Raw genomic sequence first — 18,705 nt, 5'->3', positions numbered from 1 at the left:
AGGAGAAACGGGCGACGCATTGCAGCGAGGACGCGCGCACGGAGACTTAAGGCTCTGAGAACAGACACAAGCACCTGTAGTCGGACGGGCCACGCTGGGCAGCAGGCCAGCCCACGCAACGGGCCGAAACCACACGGCTCTGCGCACTCCCCTTCAGTGGGGAAAGGTCACGTCATCAGAGGACCACAGAAGAGCAGCCAAAGCGACAGCTCGACAGGCCTCCGGGGAGGGTGGAAGGCCCTTCACGTCCGGGAATGACAGGCATGGAGAACCCGGAGACAGTTACAACCCAGAGCTCAGCTGCGCAGCAGGACCCCACCACAGGGTGCACCCAGCCTGCCACGCCTGCGCCTGAGCGCGTGACCGAGGAGCCGAGCCCCACAGGGGCAGGGAGAGGCACCAGATCACGGTCGCTACCTACGTTTAACGACAAAGAAGACAACTTGTTCGTACAGGTTTGCTTTTATTTCCATTGAGAACCTGCCACAGCCTGGACGCAAGACCAGGCGCTGGGTGCCCCCGCACAGGGACACAGGGTGCACTGCTCCCAGCTGCTGTCCAGGCCCCGGACAGCGCCCCCACAGGAGGCCGAGGGGATCGTCGCCTGGTGGTGCAGCAGGAGGCCCAGCTGCAGCTCCCACGGGAGTCTCAGCGACAAGCACGCGGTGACTCAGAAACCACAGGAGAGGCTGGAAGCAGTGCCTCGGGGCGCCCGCTGGACACCAGGGTAAAGGCACAGCTCTGGAGACGGCTCCCGGGGCGCGGTCAGAGCGGGAAGCACAGGGACGCCTGGCTCCGGCACAAGGTGGTGCTGCAACGAGGGGACACGGCTGACCCTCCGTCCTGCACGCACAGGCCCACGTCAGGGGCAGCACGGGGCAGCCACACCGCCCAGCCCCAGGAGGCAGCCCCAGCCCTCAGCCTGGCGCCGGGCTGTGAGCAAGTCTCGCCGGTGGAGCCGTCCGAGGATGACCAGTCACTCCCCCGCCTGGGGCACCACTGCCTGGACCCCAAGCCCCTCCCCTGACCCACAGCTCCCAGCTGCAAGGCCTCTAGGCCCTTCGTCACGGCAGCACCCGAGTCCCTGCCACACCCAACGGGGCTCCGAGGGCTCTCATCTCAGACCCACCAGGGACGGGCACTGGAGGTCTTCCCCCCACAGTGGCCAGCCCCGACACCTGGGCTGCATCTCACCGTCACAGCGCACAGCGAGGACCTCACTGGCCTGAGAGGTGAAATGGACTTTCCTGTGTCACCCTGAACGGGACACTGGCTGACCTGCGTCCAGCAGGAGGCAGCTGCCGGGGGGGCGGGTCTTACCACAGTGCGGCCGGTCACTCCTGACTCCCCAGGGGGATGATCTCCTCCGTGACAAAGAACTCGATGGTCTCCTCCTCCCAGTCATCCACGTTGCTGTCCAGCTCGTCGGTGTCCACGCCTAGAGGAGGGACAGAAGAGTGACAGAGGGGCGGGCGGCGCTGGCCACAGCCTCAGGGAGCACGCCCACAGCCAGGCCAGGCGGCACGGACCACAGGCCTCGCCGAGGCTTCGGGCACGGCGGGTGGGAAGGCAGCTCAGACCTGACCTTGGCTGACGAGAACGTGTCACACACAGGTGTGCTGAGAAGCCCGTGAGGGAGCACAGACGCCAAGAGAAAACGGTTGAACAAATACAAGCTTTAGAAGCAGACCCCGCTGTTACCTCCTCGCAATTCCAAACGGTCGTTTTTCTGCTCCATGTACAGCTCCTGGGCCATTTTCCGGTACTTCCGGAAGTCCTCCATCATGGTGCGCCGCCTCTCCACCAGTTCCTAGGGGTGGGGCCGGGCGGGGCAGGGTTAGAGCGGGCACTGCACCCAGCACCCTCCCGACCTTGCTGCACCAGGAGGGTCACAGCAGACGAGGCAGAAACATTTCCCTTAAAGGGCCCGCCAGGACAGGAGTGGTGGGGTGCTCCTTCCCCCTCCCCTCCCCTGACTACCCCACCCCACAACTTCTGTATCTGAAAGCCAGTTGCCAAGAGAGCCCCAGGCCCAGGCCATGCCCCGACCTACAGGCGGCACAGGGAGCACCCTCCATGGAGAAGTGACTGCCCAGGGGACGCCCCCTCCCTCCCCACAAGCCAGACACTGGCCCCGCTCTGCCATGAGAGACAGCGGCCATGTGTGGCCTTTCCCAGTCCAAGGACCACACTGACCTTTGAGGCTTTGGATTGGCTCAGACGATCCTTCTGTTCGAAGATCTTGGAGTATTTCTTCAGATCTTTTCTAATTTGCTGAAACAAAGACAGGTCCCTTAGGACTTACGCACACAAAGCAAGACCCACAAATGCACCTTCCATGCTGCCAACATGGAATGACACCCCAGCGACCGACGGGCACAGCCTCCAAGGCACTCGGCGTGGCTGGGCACTGGCTCTCAGGTCTCGCAGCGGGCCTGTCCTCCCTTCCCGGGCTCCGTCCCTCAGCCTGGTCCTCACACCCTAACCCACTGCAGAGCTCCCCATGCGGACGTGAACCCTGTGGGGACGTGGGCACAGCCCCTTCCCAGTTCGCGCCCATGTCCTAGAGGGGTGCTGACGGGCCTGCGGCTCCTGAAGCTCCGTGACTGCCCTCAACTGCTCTCCCCCTCGGTGGTTCCTGCTCGGGCATCTCTTCCCAGGGCCCCCAGATGTCACCTTGCTACTCCTCATTGCCACCCTCGCCCGCCTCAACCCGCTGGAGAGCAGACCTTTATCTGGTCCTGGCTCAGGAGCGTGGGGGGCCGGGGCCTCCACAGCAGCTGGCAGAAGCGATCCTTGTTGTTCTTCTGCAGGAGGCGGCCCTGGAAGGTCCACAGCCAGTACGCATTGTCCACCTGCAAGAGGAAGGCGGTTCTGCTACCTCAGCAACCGGGTCCGCAGTGGCGCCCGAGCCACACACCCACCTCACTCCAGGCCCGGCCAGCATGGCGCAATGGTTGAGCGTCAACTCATGACCCAGGAGATCACGGTTCGATTCCCAGTCAGGGCACATGCCCGGGTTATGGGCTCGATCCCCAGTGGGGGATGTGCAGGAGGCAGCCGATCCATCATTCTCTCTCGATGTTTCTCTCTCTCTCCCTTCTGTCTGAAACCAACAAAAATAAGTATTTTTTTAAAAAGCCTATCCCACTCCTCACTGGTATGCAGGCAGATGGTGCCTTTGCTGGCGGTAGCTGGGGACACGGTACCTGCTACCATGCTTGCCTCACTCTGGGGCAACCCTGTCAGGCAGTGCTGCGGAGCACGTGCAATTTAACCACGTGCCGAGGCGGCCGGCTGAGCTGAGAGGGCACAGCCACGGTCCTGGCCAGAATGTAAAGACACTGCTTTGCAGCGTGTTGACCAAGCCCATGTTCCTGAAAGTTCATGACTTCACTCGACAGAATCACCTGAATTTGACCACAAGCTGGGTGACCAGATGACAATGGTCCAAACCAAAAACTGCTTGGGAGAGCCCTAACCGGTTTGGCTCAGTGGATAGAGCGTCGGTCTGCGGACTGAAGGGTCCCAGGTTCGGTTCCGGTCAAGGGCATGTGCCTTGGTTGCGGGCATATCCCCAGTGGGGGTTGTGCAGGAGGCAGCTGATGGATGTTTCTCTCTCATCGATGTTTCTAACTCTCTGTCCTGTCCCTTCCTCTCTGTAAAAAATCAATAAAATATATTTTTTAAAAAAACTGCTTGGGAGAGAAGTAACTGCTGGGAACACACGCGCACCCCACAGTGAGTGGCCCAGGGGAATGCCCAACCACAGGGAAGGCTGCAGACCGGAAAGCTGCACCACCGACCCCACATGGAGACGGAGCCTGACTCGGGAGAGCGCGACCAGGACCGGCACCTTTTATGGAAAAGGCTGATGCCTCAGGCCTCTGGTCAGGTACAGACGGCCCAAGTGTCACGGTGCAGAAGGGACACGCACTCGGGGGAAACCGAGTTTCAAGCTCTGGACCCTCCCAGGGCTAGTGCGCCCGGCGCGCTCCTCTCTGACGCTGGACGGTGGCAATGCCCGCTTCAGGCCATGTGAGTGCTCCCCGCACGTGCAGGTGGGCGAGGCTGAGCCATGCTGATTGGTGGGCACTGCCCACTATGGTACTGCCTGGAACAGCCCCCTCATGAGAAGCTTCTATGCTGAGGCAGCTGGAGCTGGGCCCAAAGGCTCAATGAACCGTGGTATCAGTAGCGATGCCCGCCCACCTGAGGAGTCAGCCACCAGCCCAGCACCACTCGGTCTCACAGTAGGCGGCTTGGTCCCCATACCTTGTGGCTCCACCAGGACACAGAGGTGACCACGTAGCGCCCAGTCGGGTCCCACTCCACGTCGGAGGCCATGTAGTGCTCTGCGATGTTCATGACCGTGCAGTCCGACGTGTCCACGAACGCCAGGGCACCGTTCATGCTGGTGAGACAGACAGACAGATGTCCTTACCGGGAGCCTCCCACGCAGTTCCCCTGTGTTCCAGGGCCCGTGGAGGCCCCGGGTGAGGGTCCAGGGCGTCCCCTAACCGCTGCTGGGCTGTTAGCGTGGACATAACAGAGATAAGGATGCTGAAGGCTGTCGGGCACAGGACCAGCCTGTGTCTGGGGCACGTTTCATAGAGCAGGCCAGCGGTGTGCGACGAGCCTCCGGAACCACAGCGGGGACAGCCGCTGGAGCGCCTGCGCACATGGGCAGGGCGCTGAGGGTCCTCGCCCCCATGTCTGCTGGAGGAGCAGCTAAGCAGGGGCAGGGGGCTGAAAGGGCCGCCACGAGAGCACGGTCATGCCTGGGCCCCAGTCCAGAGCGTGCCCCAAACTGTGCACCCATCTGCCCCACGCACCAAGGCCGGAATGCCTGTGCACATGAGAACGCCAGAGCTCAAGGATTCAGCGGTGTCACCGCTCGGAACCCAGTGCAGGAGGCGTGGCCTGGGGTTGGGTTCGGGGTCTGTGCAGCGGCCCAGAGCGCTGCTTGGGGATCAGGCGGACACTCACCTCCTGAGACCGGCCAGCACGACGAACTGTCCTTGGGGGCTCCAGAAAATGGTGTTGGCCTGCTGCTTGTCAAACATTTCTGAAAGGAAGGAAGCGGCTGTGAGAAGTCGTGGTGCAGGCGCAAGGGCCGGCGTGCAGCCAGGACCGAGGGGCTAGGGACTGGCATGTGCCCAAAGCTGAGAAAGCAGCCTTATCCACTCAATGCCAGGACAGGAAGCTGAAGTGTAGACACTGACGTGTGAGGGAGCCACGCAGGCCCCGCCTGTCCATGGATGTGAGACGCCCACGGAACCACGTGACCACAATGGGTCTCCCAGTGGCAGGCTCAGGCCTGCGCAGCTGCCCCAGCAGGTTCCCCACAGCCAACTGGCTCACCCCTACAAGACACAAGACAGGCCAGGCCACCTACTGATGAGCTCGATCTTGCCGTTGCTCTTCACGTGGTAGAAGGACACGGATATCCGGGGGGTCTCTCCGTGCAGCACCGCGAACTTGCTCCCGTTCGGCTCCCAGGCGAAGGCAATGATGGGCTCTGAGGAGACAGCACCTGGTCCGTTACAGCCGGTCTCCGTGCACTAAAAGGACCACCGAGCAGCAGGGGGAAGGCGCACCAGAGCGGCGTCCACTGCAGCTCGCTGGCCCGTGCACCTCCGGGCCAGTGGAAAGGCCCACCCGCCCGCCGTGGGCTGTGCGGCTGTGGCCGTGTCCTTTCCTACCCTCCGTGGCACACAGGGTCCCAGGGCCTCGTGGAGGGCTGCCCTCCTCCCCGGGCAGGAGGCCGGGCCTTACACGTTCTCATCTCTGTGCTTCCCCCACCCCATTCCTGTCTCTCTCTCCAGCAAAACAGAAACAAAACAGGACGCAGGCGAACTGCCACCCAAAGGCAGAGACACGGCCTTTGCACAGTTCTCGTGGGGCCGAAGAAGGTCCTCAAACGGAAACTCGGATGTGATGAGCTCCGCAGCTAACGACCCAACGTGGCTAAGACCCGCCTCCCCGTTCCCGGCCAGAACCCTCGTGCCTGTGCTCGCTGAGCGGGCACAGCGGTGAGAAAAGCGGGGGCAGCCTCCCTTGGCCACTGGAAAGGTTACGAGACTGAAGCTGGAAGGACAAAACTCCTGAACGTACAGCGTGTCTGTAGCTCGGAGACCCACGCCCTCAGGTCACTGCCGCAGCCTGTCCTGGCGCCCGCCCCAGCCAGGCACTCACACCAGTTCCCAAGGCCGCTCAGCACCAAGGGCCCCAATGAACTTGCCTTTCATTTCCACCACATCGACAGGCACCTGCTTTTCCCTCATTCGGAAAATTTCAAAATTCGTGACAACACCCTGTTAAAAAAAAGGGGGTGACAACGTGGAGACCGCCAGTGTGAGGAAGACTTAAAAGACAAGTGGAGTGGCCACAACACCCTCTCCATGACACTGGGCCCTCAGTGGCTGATGGACACCGGCGGGACTGTCTCGGGAGAACTGGACTCTCTCCCTCTCTCTCTGGCCAGACTCTACTACAAAGAACTGCCTAAAGGTCACGCCACACGCAAACCGTCCACGGATCTGCAATGCAGCCCGTCTGCAAGATTTCACGCGCTCAGAGAAGGCAGCAAGACCCAGAGGCCACGCTGTGCGGTCCACTCCCTTGCAATGCACCCATCAGAAGATCCGGACAGAGGGAGGGGCAGAGCAGGGTGTCAGGAAGGGAGTGGGGAGTGGGAGCGGGTGGCTGCTGACGGGGGTGGACTTCCTGTCTGGGATGAGGAAATGTTCTGGAATTGAGACAGTGGGGACTGCGTTACGCAAGTTGGTGAAAGCCACTGAAGCGGCCCCTGGAAGGCTGAGGGTTATGGTACGTGGATTGTATCTCAATGAAACAGCCTGTGAAGGGGGGGAACATGTCCACTGGAAGGGAAAAGCAGGCCGTTTTGTAGGAAAGTTCACTGTCATGACGCAAACCCAAAGCAGAGCCGAGCCAAGCAGGCCCTTCTTTGTGCTTAAAAATATTGAGAAACAATCTATTCCCTTCCCCTCCAGAGAAGAGGGGGGGAGCCTGGAGCCGCAAGAACAGCTGGCCCGCGAGCAAGGCAGGGGTTAGAGGCCAATCTCGCGCAGTCAGAAACCCACATCTAACTCGAGTCCCCCACACAGAACGAGCCGTCCCTTAGTGCCCACAGGGCCTGTGGCAGGGCCTCGGGCTGCTCGAGCCCGTTAGAGCGAGGGCGAGGGCGAGGACCAGCGCCCACAGCCCCTCCCAACGCTGCTGCTGATCTGCGGCTGGTGGAATTGCAGGTGTGAAACCCGGGACGGAGGCGGCTGGGTCTCGGCTGGGAAGGCCCACGTATATGTGGGCCGCGCAACCCACGCCCGTGCTGTTCGTCAGCTGTGTTCCCACTGACTCTAAGCCACGCGCGTCTCACCCACTCCGTTCTACAGATAAAGGACACTCCTCAGCGAGATACGGCCAGAGTGCTCGCTACGACCTGCCAGCTCCCTCCTCCTGGGATCAGGTGGGCCTGACGAGCCTCCACCAGCACCTCCACACCCCGAGCCGGCCCCGCGCACCTGGGTGCCCTTGGGCGTCCTGTCCACTTTCACACACAGGTAGTCCCCGTTCTTCTGCCAGTGCAGCTTGCAGTCCACCACGTTGAAGAGGTTCCTGACCCGGATCTCCTGTCGGCTGGGCAGCTGCATCAGGGTCACCCGTGCGGGAATATCCTTGTCTTCGGGCACCCAAAAGGCTATGATGTTACCACCAGGGGACCAAGAAAAGTCTCTGCGGGACAAAGGAACCACCGTCACCAGGATGCCGTCACCGGGGGCCACGGCAGAGCTCACAGCAGCTACCCTTCGTGGGAGCGCACTGCCTGGTGCTGCTCTAGGCCCGTCAGTCATTTCATCCTGGGGCAGCCCGGACCCTGAACTCTCTCTGCCAGGGAGGAAGAGATGCTGACAGCGCCGCCCAGTGCCACGGCCCCTCCGCCAGGACTCACACCCACCGACCACTCCCGGCGCTGCCAGCAGGTTCCATCCCTTTGAGGCTGACGGGCTGGGCTCTGTGCCTTACAAGGACCCAGTAGGAGCTGAGGAAACCCACAGCAACAAGGGAGGAGCCGCGGCTGGAGGGAGACTGTGAGTTCGTGCTGTGAGCACCATCTTTACTTCTGCATTTTCAAGAACTAAATACTGGCTTTATTTTCAACATAAGCCATAATTTTACCCAAAAATGTAAGAAAGGCCCAGCTAGCATGGCTCAGTGGTTGAGCATTGACCTATGACCTAGGAGGTCACAGTTCGATTCCCAGTCAGGGCACATGCCTGGGTTGCAGGCTTGCTCCCCTGTAGGGGGCGTGCAGGATGCGGGCCATCAATGACTCTCTCTCATCATTGATGTTTCTACTCTATCCCTCTCTGAAACCAGTAAAAATCTATTTAAGAAAAGAAAAGAACGCAGGGAAGGAAGGAGTAAGAAGCGTGACCCGGCACGGCGGCATTCAAGGCAGACACTGACCCACCCAGAGGCTTCAGAGGAAGGACAGGCCGTTCTGACAGAGGAGCTGCGACTCACCAGACGCCCCCCACACCACGTAGCACGGAGCCCTGTGACCACGTGGAGCCCCTGCTCCCCCGTGTGGCCCTCAGGAGGCACCCTGTGCGGGGAAGGGACACATCGCCCAGGCGGCACAGGCCGGGGCCGGAGAGCGAGAGGAGCGCCTGGAGGAGCCCCACTTACTTGATGCCGGAGATCTTCAAGCTCTTCTTGTCCAGGAGGCCCATGGACTGCAGGAAAACAAGGGTCACAGTGACCGAACAGGCCAAGGTCTCGATAATGCAGTGTTTTTACAGAAAGGCAAGCGGGGGTTCCGATGGGAGCTTGCATGAGCAGAGGCAACAACTCCTGAAACCGTCCACGTTTCCCAGCCACCTCTCCGCCCCAACCCTCCGAGCACAACAGGGGCTGGCAGAGAACGACCAGCCCAGGACACGCCGCTCCACCACGCCGGGGTCCAGGGAAAGCCCACCCGAGCCGGCCCCGCTCATCCCGCGATAATGCAGTCCATCACTCACAGGAGTTTCATAGATGCTGAGGGTGTCGAGGGTCATCCGAGCAAAGAATTTACCATCATGGCTCCACCTGAGACGAGAAAAAGACCAGTGCAGGCTCTGCCCACGAGCAGCCCCCGAGGTCGCCAGGCTCCCACTGTCCACCTACTTGAAAATTGGCCAATGAGCGGAGTTTTCACAATGAAAGCCTCTCTTCTTCTGGCCGGTAAGGATGTCCCAGATGATGATGGCCTGGGGGTCATCCTGTGTGTCCATCAGGGGGCTGAAGGTCACCAGGTATCTGTAACAGAGGGGGACACGTTTTATTTATTTAAAGTAAGTTTTTGTTGATTTGAGAGAGAGAGGAGGAGAAAGAAATATTGATGAGTGAGAACCTTCCATTGTCTGCCTCCTGCATGCCCCCTACTAGGGATCGAGCCTGCAACCCAGGAGGATGCTGGGTGGCTGTGGACCATGGCCTTCAAGGTCCTCATGTTCCACCCACTCCCCGCACAAAGCTACACGGACTATCACACACAGGAGGGATGTTCGGTCACAAGAAAATGATCTGCAAAATATGTGATCTTGAACTAGATCCTGAACTGAAGGGGGAAATTTTACGAAGGACATCACTGGACCAAGGGATAAAGTTCTAACAGAAATTAATGTTAGTTCCCCGAAGTTAACGACGGCACGTGGCTGTGTAACATCCCCTTTCCTAGCAAATGACTCGGGGGAGAGGGACGTGATCCTTCCACTTACTCCCAAAGGCTCATGAAAACATTATGCTATTTGGAGAGAAAATGACAAAGCAACCAAACCACACGTGAACTGGAGCACTCGGCACAGAGCACACAGGCGTTCTCAGCCTCCCGCCATTTCTAAGGGTAAAACTACAGCACAAGAAGCCTCTGCAGGCGGCCAGCAAGAGCTGAAGGGAGCAGTGCCAACCGCACTTCCCCACGGGCTTACCTTTCGCAAGGGGAGAAGTCAATGAGCTGGACCCCCTGGTGGCTGAATCTCTGAATCTGTTTGAATTTCTCTCCCCCCCAGAGAGCAATGCCTCGCTGATGGAAGGTGGCTAGGTAGGTGCCCTTGGGAGACCAGCGCACGTATGTCTCTGTCCACCGCTGTGGAGAATGCAATGCCACCATTAACGCAACAGCACAGCCAAGCGCACACTCCTAGACGGGCCCCGGAGACCAAGACCCCTCCCCTGCTCTGGTGCCCAGCTCCCTCCCCACGTGGCAGCAAACACCCACCGCTCTCTCCTCGATCGATACAGGATCCTTCACGTCATTCCAGAATATGGAGGTGCGTTCTCCGCTCTCGAAGATCACACTGTACTGATCCCTGCACTCCGCCTCCTCCAGCCAGTAGCGCAGATTCCCCTGGAAGAAGACCGAGGGCGGGGTCACATGTCAGTTTTTATGAGGGAAACGCACTCATTGGTAGCACTGCTCTTGGAGGTGGACACATTCCGGCAGCATCTCCAACTGCCCAGGAACTCCCCACCTCAAGCCAAGAGGCTAGCCAGCATTTCAACTACTTAGATACCGACTCCATTCAACATACCAAGTCTTTGAAAGGCTGTTTCTCTGGAATATCCCATTCATCACTGATGGTCATATACCTGGAAGAGAAAAAGAAATGGTCCAGTAGCAGTCACATGGCAGCTCCCCCTGGTTCCCCCCACCCCTGCCCTGGGCAGTCCAGCCAGCCCTCAGTTAACACCCACTAAGGACATAACTGATGTAAGTGTCTACGGCAGCTCATCAACACTGTAAGGAAACGCCATGTTTGAGGACCTGCTGCACTGCACCCTGCTGTCCACCCCAGAGCAGGGGAAGGACGGCTTTTATTGGCAAAACCGGTGAGGGTGCTGGTGTGAGGAAGTGCTACTGGCCAGTGTGAGGGGCCAGGGATGGGAAATGGTCCTACATAATGTGACCAGAAGAGGAGCCACCCAGAAGGCAAGAGCCCTCCCCCTGACCCGGGCCATTCGCAGGGTGAAGGTCAAGGTTTGCATGGCCCGAGCCTGAGCTCACTTGTCAAAATCGGTGAAGAGGTTGACTCTGAAGGTGTGCTGCTTGTCCAGCTTGTAGCCGTCGGCATTCTTCACGGCATCCAGGGCATGGGCAGGAGACGCGTACTCCAGGAAAATGTAACTGAAGCGAGAAAGAGGCAATGCGTGGACATTCAGATCAGCGTGCTCGTGCTCAATACGCACGAGACCCATTCATCACTGATGAATCCACAGCTGCAAACATGGCACGCACCCGGGACCGTGCCCCTCCATGTCCGAGGCAGCCACATCTCGGGCAGAGCAGTTCCCTGAGCATGAATGAAATCCCAACAGAAGCTCCCCATTCATCAAAACGTCCATTAGCTTGACTGTGGTAATGGTTTCATGGCATGTGTGTCAAAATGTGCGAAAGCAGGCACTTTAAAACTGGGCACGTTTATTGTATGTCAACTGTTTCATAAACTTGTTACAAAACCTGAAGTCATAAAGATTATGGCCCTGGCCCGGGTGGCTCATGCACCAAGAGTTGCTGGTTCCATTCCTGGTCAGGGCAGAAGACCCACTATGGGATTTCAAAAGCAAACTGCAGGCTCGATCCCCAGTAGGGAGCATGCAGGAGGCAGCTGATTGATGTGTAGCTCTCACATTATGTTTCTCTCTCCCTTTCCCTTCCTCTCTAAAAATCAATAAAAATTTAAAATGAAAACACCCCCTGAATTTGGAATGATTGAAAAAAAGTCATAAATATGTGTTAGGTTGCATTACAGGCAAAGTCACCAAGGTTCTCAAGGGTGTTTCATTATAAACAAAACAGAACAGGCATCCTCCCGCCTGTTTCCACACAGAAAACATCAGGAGCAGCACTGTGCTTGACCACGTTTTTGTAAATTAAAACTATGCTAGCTGGTTTCCAAAATCTCAACCACACAAACGTGATCACCTGCTCAGCCACCCGCTCAAGGCTGACATTTACATGAAACGTAAACAGAATGTCTGACTAGACATTCCTTCCTCCGATGGCCACCTGGTCACCAGCCGACACTGCCCACGGCGACCCCCAATCCAGCGGTTCTCAACCTGTGGGTCGCAACCATCGGAAAACACATATAGCACATCAGGTATTTACATTACGATTCATAACAGTAGCAAAACTACAGTTATGAAGTAGCAACGAAAATAATTTTATGGTTGGGGGTCACCACAACATGAGGAACTGTATTAAAGGGTCGTGGCATTAGGAAGGTTGAGAACCACTGCTCCAATCCCACTCCTAGGTCCAGAGCAAGGAAACAAACACACGTGCTCAAAAAGGGACACATGGGAGACTGTGTAACTGGGAAACATGAAGTCAACTGATAGGAAGCAGATGACCTGTCGTGAGAGAGGACAGAAGCCACAGCATTTAAATAAAGGAACCAGAGTTCCAGTCACCAACACAGAAGACCCACTATGGGATTTCAAAAGCAAACTGCAAGACTGCCTATTATGCTACCATTTGTAAGAGGCACTATTTTATTAGTAGTAACACCAGGAAAAAAAAGCTGATTAAGCAATGACAATGCTTTCACCTAAACCGTAAAAAATATCCCCATTTGTGATGTTAAAACGTGAAAAAAAAAAAAGCGCGTCTTAGAATCAATGCGATTGCACGTGTGAAATGTCCCTGGAATTCTGCCAGCTCCCAGGTCCTGGGGCCCGTTACCCTGGGTGAACCGTGCCCACGGCTCTGACAGCAGCTTGAAACACCAAGCTCTGATTCTGTGAGCGCCCAGCAGCCCGGAGGCCTGTCCCGAGCGAAGCACACACACCTCCCAGGTCCACGTGCTGTGGCAGAGCTTCAGCTGAAGGTGAGCGCCCGCCAGACTGAAGCGGAGTCAGAGAACTCAGCCACTTGGTGGTGGCTGCGGGGGGGTGGGGGGGGTGCAGGAGGGAGGACACTTAGGAACCCCGAGTCCCACGCACCCTTTCGTCTTGCCCTCCTCCTCAGGGTAGAAGTCGTTGGTGATCTTCCCGAACTTGGAGAAGATCTTGTGGATGACGTTTTTGAGCTTCTCCAGCCGGTCAGGTCCCACCTGAGGCACGTTGTCCACCACGATCACCGAGTCGATCCCGTCCGCCTCCTGGGGCCGGTCTTTGAGCACATCTCCCAGCAACTCTGTCCGAGAGAGAGTGGTCCAGTGACTCCCTGACCGAGCAACTCGCTCAGACGTTAGCTTAGCACTTGGCTTAGCACTCGGCCCGTTTCTGGCCCGTTTCTAACGCCTGCACCTTGAGGAGGAAGCCTGGGCCCCGCTCCCTTCACATTTACACGTGAAAGAATGCGGAAGGTTTTAACTCTTCACACTCCCTTGGACAGTCAGGCATGTCAACAGGTTCCTGGCAATAAGGGAAGATTTCAAGTGAATGTAAAACAAAAAGGCTTTTAGTAATGAGAAGGCACACGGAGAGGAAGGCTTTCCCGGGAATTGGAAAACCTGGGGTGGGCGGGACTGCCGTGGAGGCCTCCCCAACCCACCGCCATTGGACACAGCCCCCAGGCAGTTCCTCCCCGTCAGTCTGAGCAAACAGCTCCTTACCCAACAGGTACTAATCCCACCTTTCTGAATAAATTCTACAAATTCGTTAGCTTGTCTAGGGAGCTGTGAAATGGCAAAGCACTGGGTGAGAAGACACCTGCAGAGCTGCCATCACAGCACACTCCGCAAGCGCGTCCATCTCAGCCGGGCCGGGCCAGCGAGCGCGAGCCTGGGCCATCCCAACCACAGGTGTGCCCTGGAACCCGCGGGCCACTCTACTTTCTTCTTTTCTTATTAATTTCAGAGAGGGAGGGATAGAAACATCAATGATGACAGAACCATGGATCAGCTGCCTCCTGCACGCCCCACATTGGGGATCAAGCCCACAACCCGGGCATGTGCCCCTGGCCAGAATCGAACCTGGGACCCTTCAGTCCACAGGCCGACGCTCTATCCACTGAGCCAGACCGGCCAGGGCCACTCTATCTTCTTTATCACACTTAAGAATTTCAACACACCAGCCAGCCTGGTGTGGACACAGAACCCCGCACAACGACAGGTGGTCGTTGGGTTCCGGGTCAGATCCGAAAGACAGGAGGCAACCAATCGATGTTTCTCTCTCTCCCTCCCTTCCTTTCTCTAGAATCAATGAAAGACATATCAAGTGAGGATTTTTTTAAAAAGAATTTCAACATGCCAAATAGAACATGTTCTTTGCTGCATTTCATTCTCAAAATTTAAGATGGATTCTCTTCACTTTTGTGTTTGAAATGTTCAGTAAGTTCAAAGGCCTTTCAAAAAGGAGTCTTAATTTCAAGAAGCATGCCCAGTTATAAACTATTTCTAACTCATTTCAACCCTTTATAATATTGAAAGTGTTACCTAAAAAAAAGAACTGCCACTTAAATTTCAAATAAAAAACTAAGACCCAAGAGAAATAAAGGGAGAGGCAGGTTAAGTCACGCCCTGGCGACGGCGTCCCCACAGGACGGTCCGATCCAGGGCTCTTTTTAAGGCTCAGGCACCAGGCCATTAAGCGCCTGCTGAGCCCGATCTGCGTTTACAGGTTCCCAGTGACTGCGTCAGCGTCTCTGCCCACGCGGACGCCTTCCCGGTGTCAAGTCCTTATGGGAACAAGTGTTCTTTCCAAGCGTCTGTCCCTACGGCAAGGCGGTTAGTCACCACACAAACACGTCCTCCCTCGCACGGCCTGCACATCTGGGTGCTCCGGGCGCATGGATCCCCAATCCGGCTCCAGAGAAAGAGAACGCAGCAATCCTCCAAGCTAAGCAGCAGACATAAGCACAAATAGTTCTTAACGAGCCCAAAGGAAGACACGTAGAGGGAGAACTTGACCACCTCTGGCCGGCCCGGGGGCGCCCAGGGCACTAGGAGCGGGCGCTCCCCAGACTGCGTTTCCAGAGAAGGAACCCCAGGCGTCACTCTCTGCTTCCCACAGACAAAATACGAATCGCACGTGAGCAACGGACCACAGGGGCGGGAGAAAGGGGAGGCCGCTCCGTCCCGGCTCTGGGACCGGCACTCGCAGGTCACTCTGGCTCAAGCCCGCCGCCCCCTGCGCTCCCCCAGGGAGGCCTGCCCAGCCGCCGCCTGGCCTCGCGCTCGGCCAGCACCCCGAGGTCCACCCAGTCCTGGAAACGGCTCCCGTGCTGGTCTCGGGGGAACGAGGCTCCACAAGCGCCGAGTGGGAGGACGTCCTGAGGGCTCACCACGGCCCCATGTGGGCACCGATTCACAGCAGAACCGCCGGCGCGGCAGGCAGCACGGGGCGGGCACTGTCTCCCTGGGAACGCCCGGCGCCCTGCTGGGGCCCAACACGTTCCCTCCCGGCGGAACCAGCTGTCTGTGCCGACCGACAGCCCCGGGAAGCGCGTTTACAGCCGACAGTCCATGTTGGTCCCTGCACGCACGTCTTCATTCCGCCCGCGGTTCTCTGTGGTTCTGTGCCCACCTCTGGGAGCAGACACAGCAACCAGAAGCTTCCGGCACAGCCGGTCCGCCGCCGGCATCTCCTCTCGGGCAGCGCCCCTCCCCACGGGGCGCAGGGCAGTGGCCGGAGCTGCCCACAGCCCGTCGGGAGCCGGGCCCGCAGGCGGGGCTGCAGCTGATCAGGCAGGAGGGGGCAGCCGGCGGCGCTCCACACCCCCGCGGCCGCAGAGCCGCCAGCAGCCCGGGGGAGACAGCGTCCCTCCCACCCGAGGAGTCGGCGCCGAGGGGTTCCGGCTCGGACAGCTGTGGCGGGGCCGCGGCTCCACCCCGGGCGGCGAGGGCTGTCACCCGCCCCGCTCGCCCCCGCTGCGCACCGGCCACCACCCCCCGAACCGTAGGACGGCCGGTCCCCAGGCTGCCCCCACCCGGCACGCTTTTCCTGGGAAAAGGGGGGAGCCCAGGCCCTCACAGCCAACCTTCCCGCGCGCGGGGCGCTCACCTTCCTCGCTCACGTCGTCCACGAAGTCCTCGGGGTCGCTGAAGGAGGGCTCGTCCGCGTCGCCGTTCTCGGCCGCGCCGGCGTCCTCCGCGGGGCCGCCCTGCACCCCGCCGGCCCCATCGGACCGGGCCTCGGCCGCCGCGTCCGGGGCCTGCTCCCCCGGGGCGTCCGACTCGTCCTCGTCCTCGGCCGGGGCGGCGGCGGGAGAGGCGGGCTCCTCGGGCGGCGGCGGGGACGGGCCGGGGGTCGCGCCGGCCGCCTCCTCCCCGTCGGCCGCGGGCTCGGCGGGCACTTCAGGGCCCGGCCCGGCCTCCGCCTCCTCGTCCTCGCCGTCCGCCGCCTCCTGCGCGCCGGGCGCCCCGGGCCGCAGCTCTTCCCCCGGCGGCTCGGCGGCCGGCTGCTGCTGTGCGGGCTCGGCCCGCTCCTCGGCCGCCTCGGGCGCCGCCACGTTCTCCGCGTCCTGCATGGGCCCGCCGCTGCCGCCTCGCCGCGCTTCCGACTCTCCCAGGCCGCCCCGCGCCGCCGGCAGGGCCATGTGCGTGCGGCGGGCCGTCCCACGAGGCCGGGGGGGGGCTCCCGCGCCCTGACGCCCCCCGAGCGGCCTGGAGACGCAGCGGGCAGCCGAGTGTCCACCCGCGGTCAGCGCGGGGCTCCCACGGCGAGTGCGCGCTCAACCGCGATCACCGCAGCCCCGCAGGCCCGTCGGCAAACTCCCGGGCTCGACAGTCCCCACCCCCGGGGAAGGGACAGAATGGTCTCGCCCAACATGGCGGCCGCGCTCTTCCTCCTCCCGTCGGGCGCCGCGGCGGCGGCCTCAACCATTCGCGACGCCGCAGGGGGGCGCAGCAGCTGGCCCAGGACTCAGCACCGTGCAAACTCGGGAAGCGATGGCAGGGAGCCCGCAAGCTCAGGGCCTGCCTGGCTGGGACGGCCGCCCCGCCGGTGACAGCCTCGCTTGCACTGTCCTGAGCTCCCCCCGCGCGTGTCCGCTCTTAGACTCGTCTACTGACGGGCACTAGGATGGACGGTTCCGAAACAGAAAAGGGGGTCCTGGCGAGCCGAGCCGGAACACGGCCAGAACCTCGGCTTCCTGGGCAACATACAAGTGAGAGCGGCTCTCACCGACCCTGCCCTGGGAACCCCGCTCTCCCCATTCTGATGGTCACGGTCGGGGGGCGGAGAAGCCCCGCCCCTCGACGTGGGAAACGAGCGTGGGTCACGTGGGTGGGCGGGGCGTGTACGGGGGCGGGGCCTTGCGAGGGCGGGGCTGCTCGGGAAGGTGCGGGGGACCAGGTGATGGACGTGTCTGGCTCGGTTTGGACCCTTCGGGAAGAGTATCCTGTACTTGTTATCTTTTAAAAAAAACATATATATATATATATTTTTTTTTATTGATTTCCGAGAGGAAGGGAGAGGGAGAGAGAGAGAAACATCCATGATGAGAGGGAATCATGGAGCGGCTGCCTCCTGCTGGCGGAGCTCGCCACCTGCTTGGCAGGGCACGTGCCTGGACCCGAATGGAACCAGGGACCTGCAGGTTGACGGGAGGACGTTCCACCAACGGAGCCAGACTGGCCAGGCGCTGTGTTCGTGTCTTGCATTTGTACCTGGTTGTTGCCAGGAGTGAGGGCAGCTGCTGGTTGGCAGGGTTTGAATCGTGTAGAACGGGAGCTCAGTGGAGAGGGGGCGGCTGGGAGCCGGGAAGTTGGTGTTTCACGGGGCCTTGAGCCTCGGTTTGGGGAGATGAGAACGTTCCTGAGATGATGGCGGCGATGTTAGGGTGTGACTGTGCTCCACGCCCAGGCCGCACAGTGAAAACAGCTAAAGGGTACATTTAAAGGCGTCAGCGTCTCTTACCCGCATTGAGCGGGAAAAGGAGAAAGAACCCAGGTCTTGGGTTGCCTGATGCTAAGTGTGACTCTTTCAGCTTTGGGCCGGCCTCCGGGCCTCCGTGTCCCCCTCTGTAACACGAGGAGTAGCCCCTGTCCCGTGTGTCACCTGTGGACCCGTTTCGAAAGGCAAACTCATTTCTGCTGGAGGCCACAGTCCTCATTTCTAGCTCCATCTGCAGTGTTCCTGGGGGATGAGGGCGTGACCTTGAGGCAAGGCTAGGAGTGCGGGCGGCCGGCCGGGGAAGGGGTCAGCGGAAGGCTAGCCTCACCTGGCCCTGGGAGCTCCGAAGGGGCCAGACCGCCCCCACCCGGCCAGCTCCGGGGTTGGATGTGGATGGACCGGGAACAGTTGTCCAGAGAAAAGTCGACGGGGATGCCCCAGGGCCCAGGCTGCGTCAGCTTCGCTTCCGCCATCAGGAAAAGAGAGGGACTGTGCTCCTGCCTCCCCTGATTGCTCCTCCACACTCCAGCAACAGGTTTCAGTCATGCCCGGCCGCACTCTTCTACTCTTTTGTTTGTTTATTTATTGTCTAAAGTTTTACATGTGTCTCCTTTTCCCCCAATTGATTCCCACCCCCAATTCCCACCCCCGGCAAGCCCCCACCGCCCCAGTGTCTGTGTCCATTGCTTATGCTGATGTGCATGCATACAAGCCCTTTGGTTGCTCTCTAAACCCTCCCCCCCCCCCCCACTTACTCTTTTCACTCAGCACTATCATCAGTATTTTATCCCACATTTTACTTGTTTGTTGAAAGATCAGACAGAGGCCGAAAACCAGGACTACAGGCTTTATCAGAGG

General features: G+C 59.6%; 1 protein-coding gene across 1 annotated transcript; it reads right to left on the bottom strand.

Moving 5' to 3' along the window:
• Positions 1 to 443: 443 nt before the first annotated feature.
• Positions 444 to 16,522, bottom strand: EIF3B (eukaryotic translation initiation factor 3 subunit B). Its single transcript, XM_070414265.1, has 19 exons — positions 16,015 to 16,522; positions 13,012 to 13,204; positions 11,072 to 11,191; positions 10,599 to 10,656; positions 10,286 to 10,414; positions 9,996 to 10,153; positions 9,193 to 9,324; positions 9,048 to 9,114; positions 8,713 to 8,759; positions 7,545 to 7,755; positions 6,245 to 6,317; positions 5,399 to 5,521; positions 4,990 to 5,068; positions 4,276 to 4,414; positions 2,730 to 2,855; positions 2,197 to 2,274; positions 1,702 to 1,810; positions 1,321 to 1,438; positions 444 to 811 (listed from the first exon to the last, which is right to left on the bottom strand). The coding sequence occupies exons 1-18, from the start codon at positions 16,478 to 16,480 to the stop codon at positions 1,335 to 1,337; spliced, it is 2,412 nt and encodes an 803-aa protein (XP_070270366.1). The 5' UTR covers positions 16,481 to 16,522; the 3' UTR covers positions 444 to 811; positions 1,321 to 1,334.
• Between the last annotated feature and the right edge of the window lie 2,183 nt (positions 16,523 to 18,705).

This window comes from Myotis yumanensis, unplaced genomic scaffold, assembly GCF_028538775.1.
Source record: "Myotis yumanensis isolate MYYU_CA2020_CCGP unplaced genomic scaffold, mMyoYum1.0.hap1 SCAF_5, whole genome shotgun sequence".
Taxonomy (NCBI): Eukaryota; Metazoa; Chordata; class Mammalia; order Chiroptera; family Vespertilionidae; genus Myotis; species Myotis yumanensis.
The sequence above is the reverse complement of the archived record's forward strand: the minus strand, read 5'-3'. Positions and strand labels throughout refer to the sequence as shown.

Bases quoted from the DNA above. Each gene is read 5' to 3' on its own strand.
- EIF3B (XM_070414265.1), bottom strand. From the start codon at position 16,480: ATGCAGGACGCGGAGAACGTGGCGGCGCCCGAGGCGGCCGAGGAGCGG. The intron at 9,325-9,995 runs GTAAGCCCGTGG...CCTCTGTTACAG, and splicing joins GACTTCTCCCCTTGCGAAAG to ATACCTGGTGACCTTCAGCC. The intron at 6,318-7,544 runs GTGCGCGGGGCC...TTTTTTTAACAG, and splicing joins GGACGCCCAAGGGCACCCAG to GGTGTTGTCACGAATTTTGA.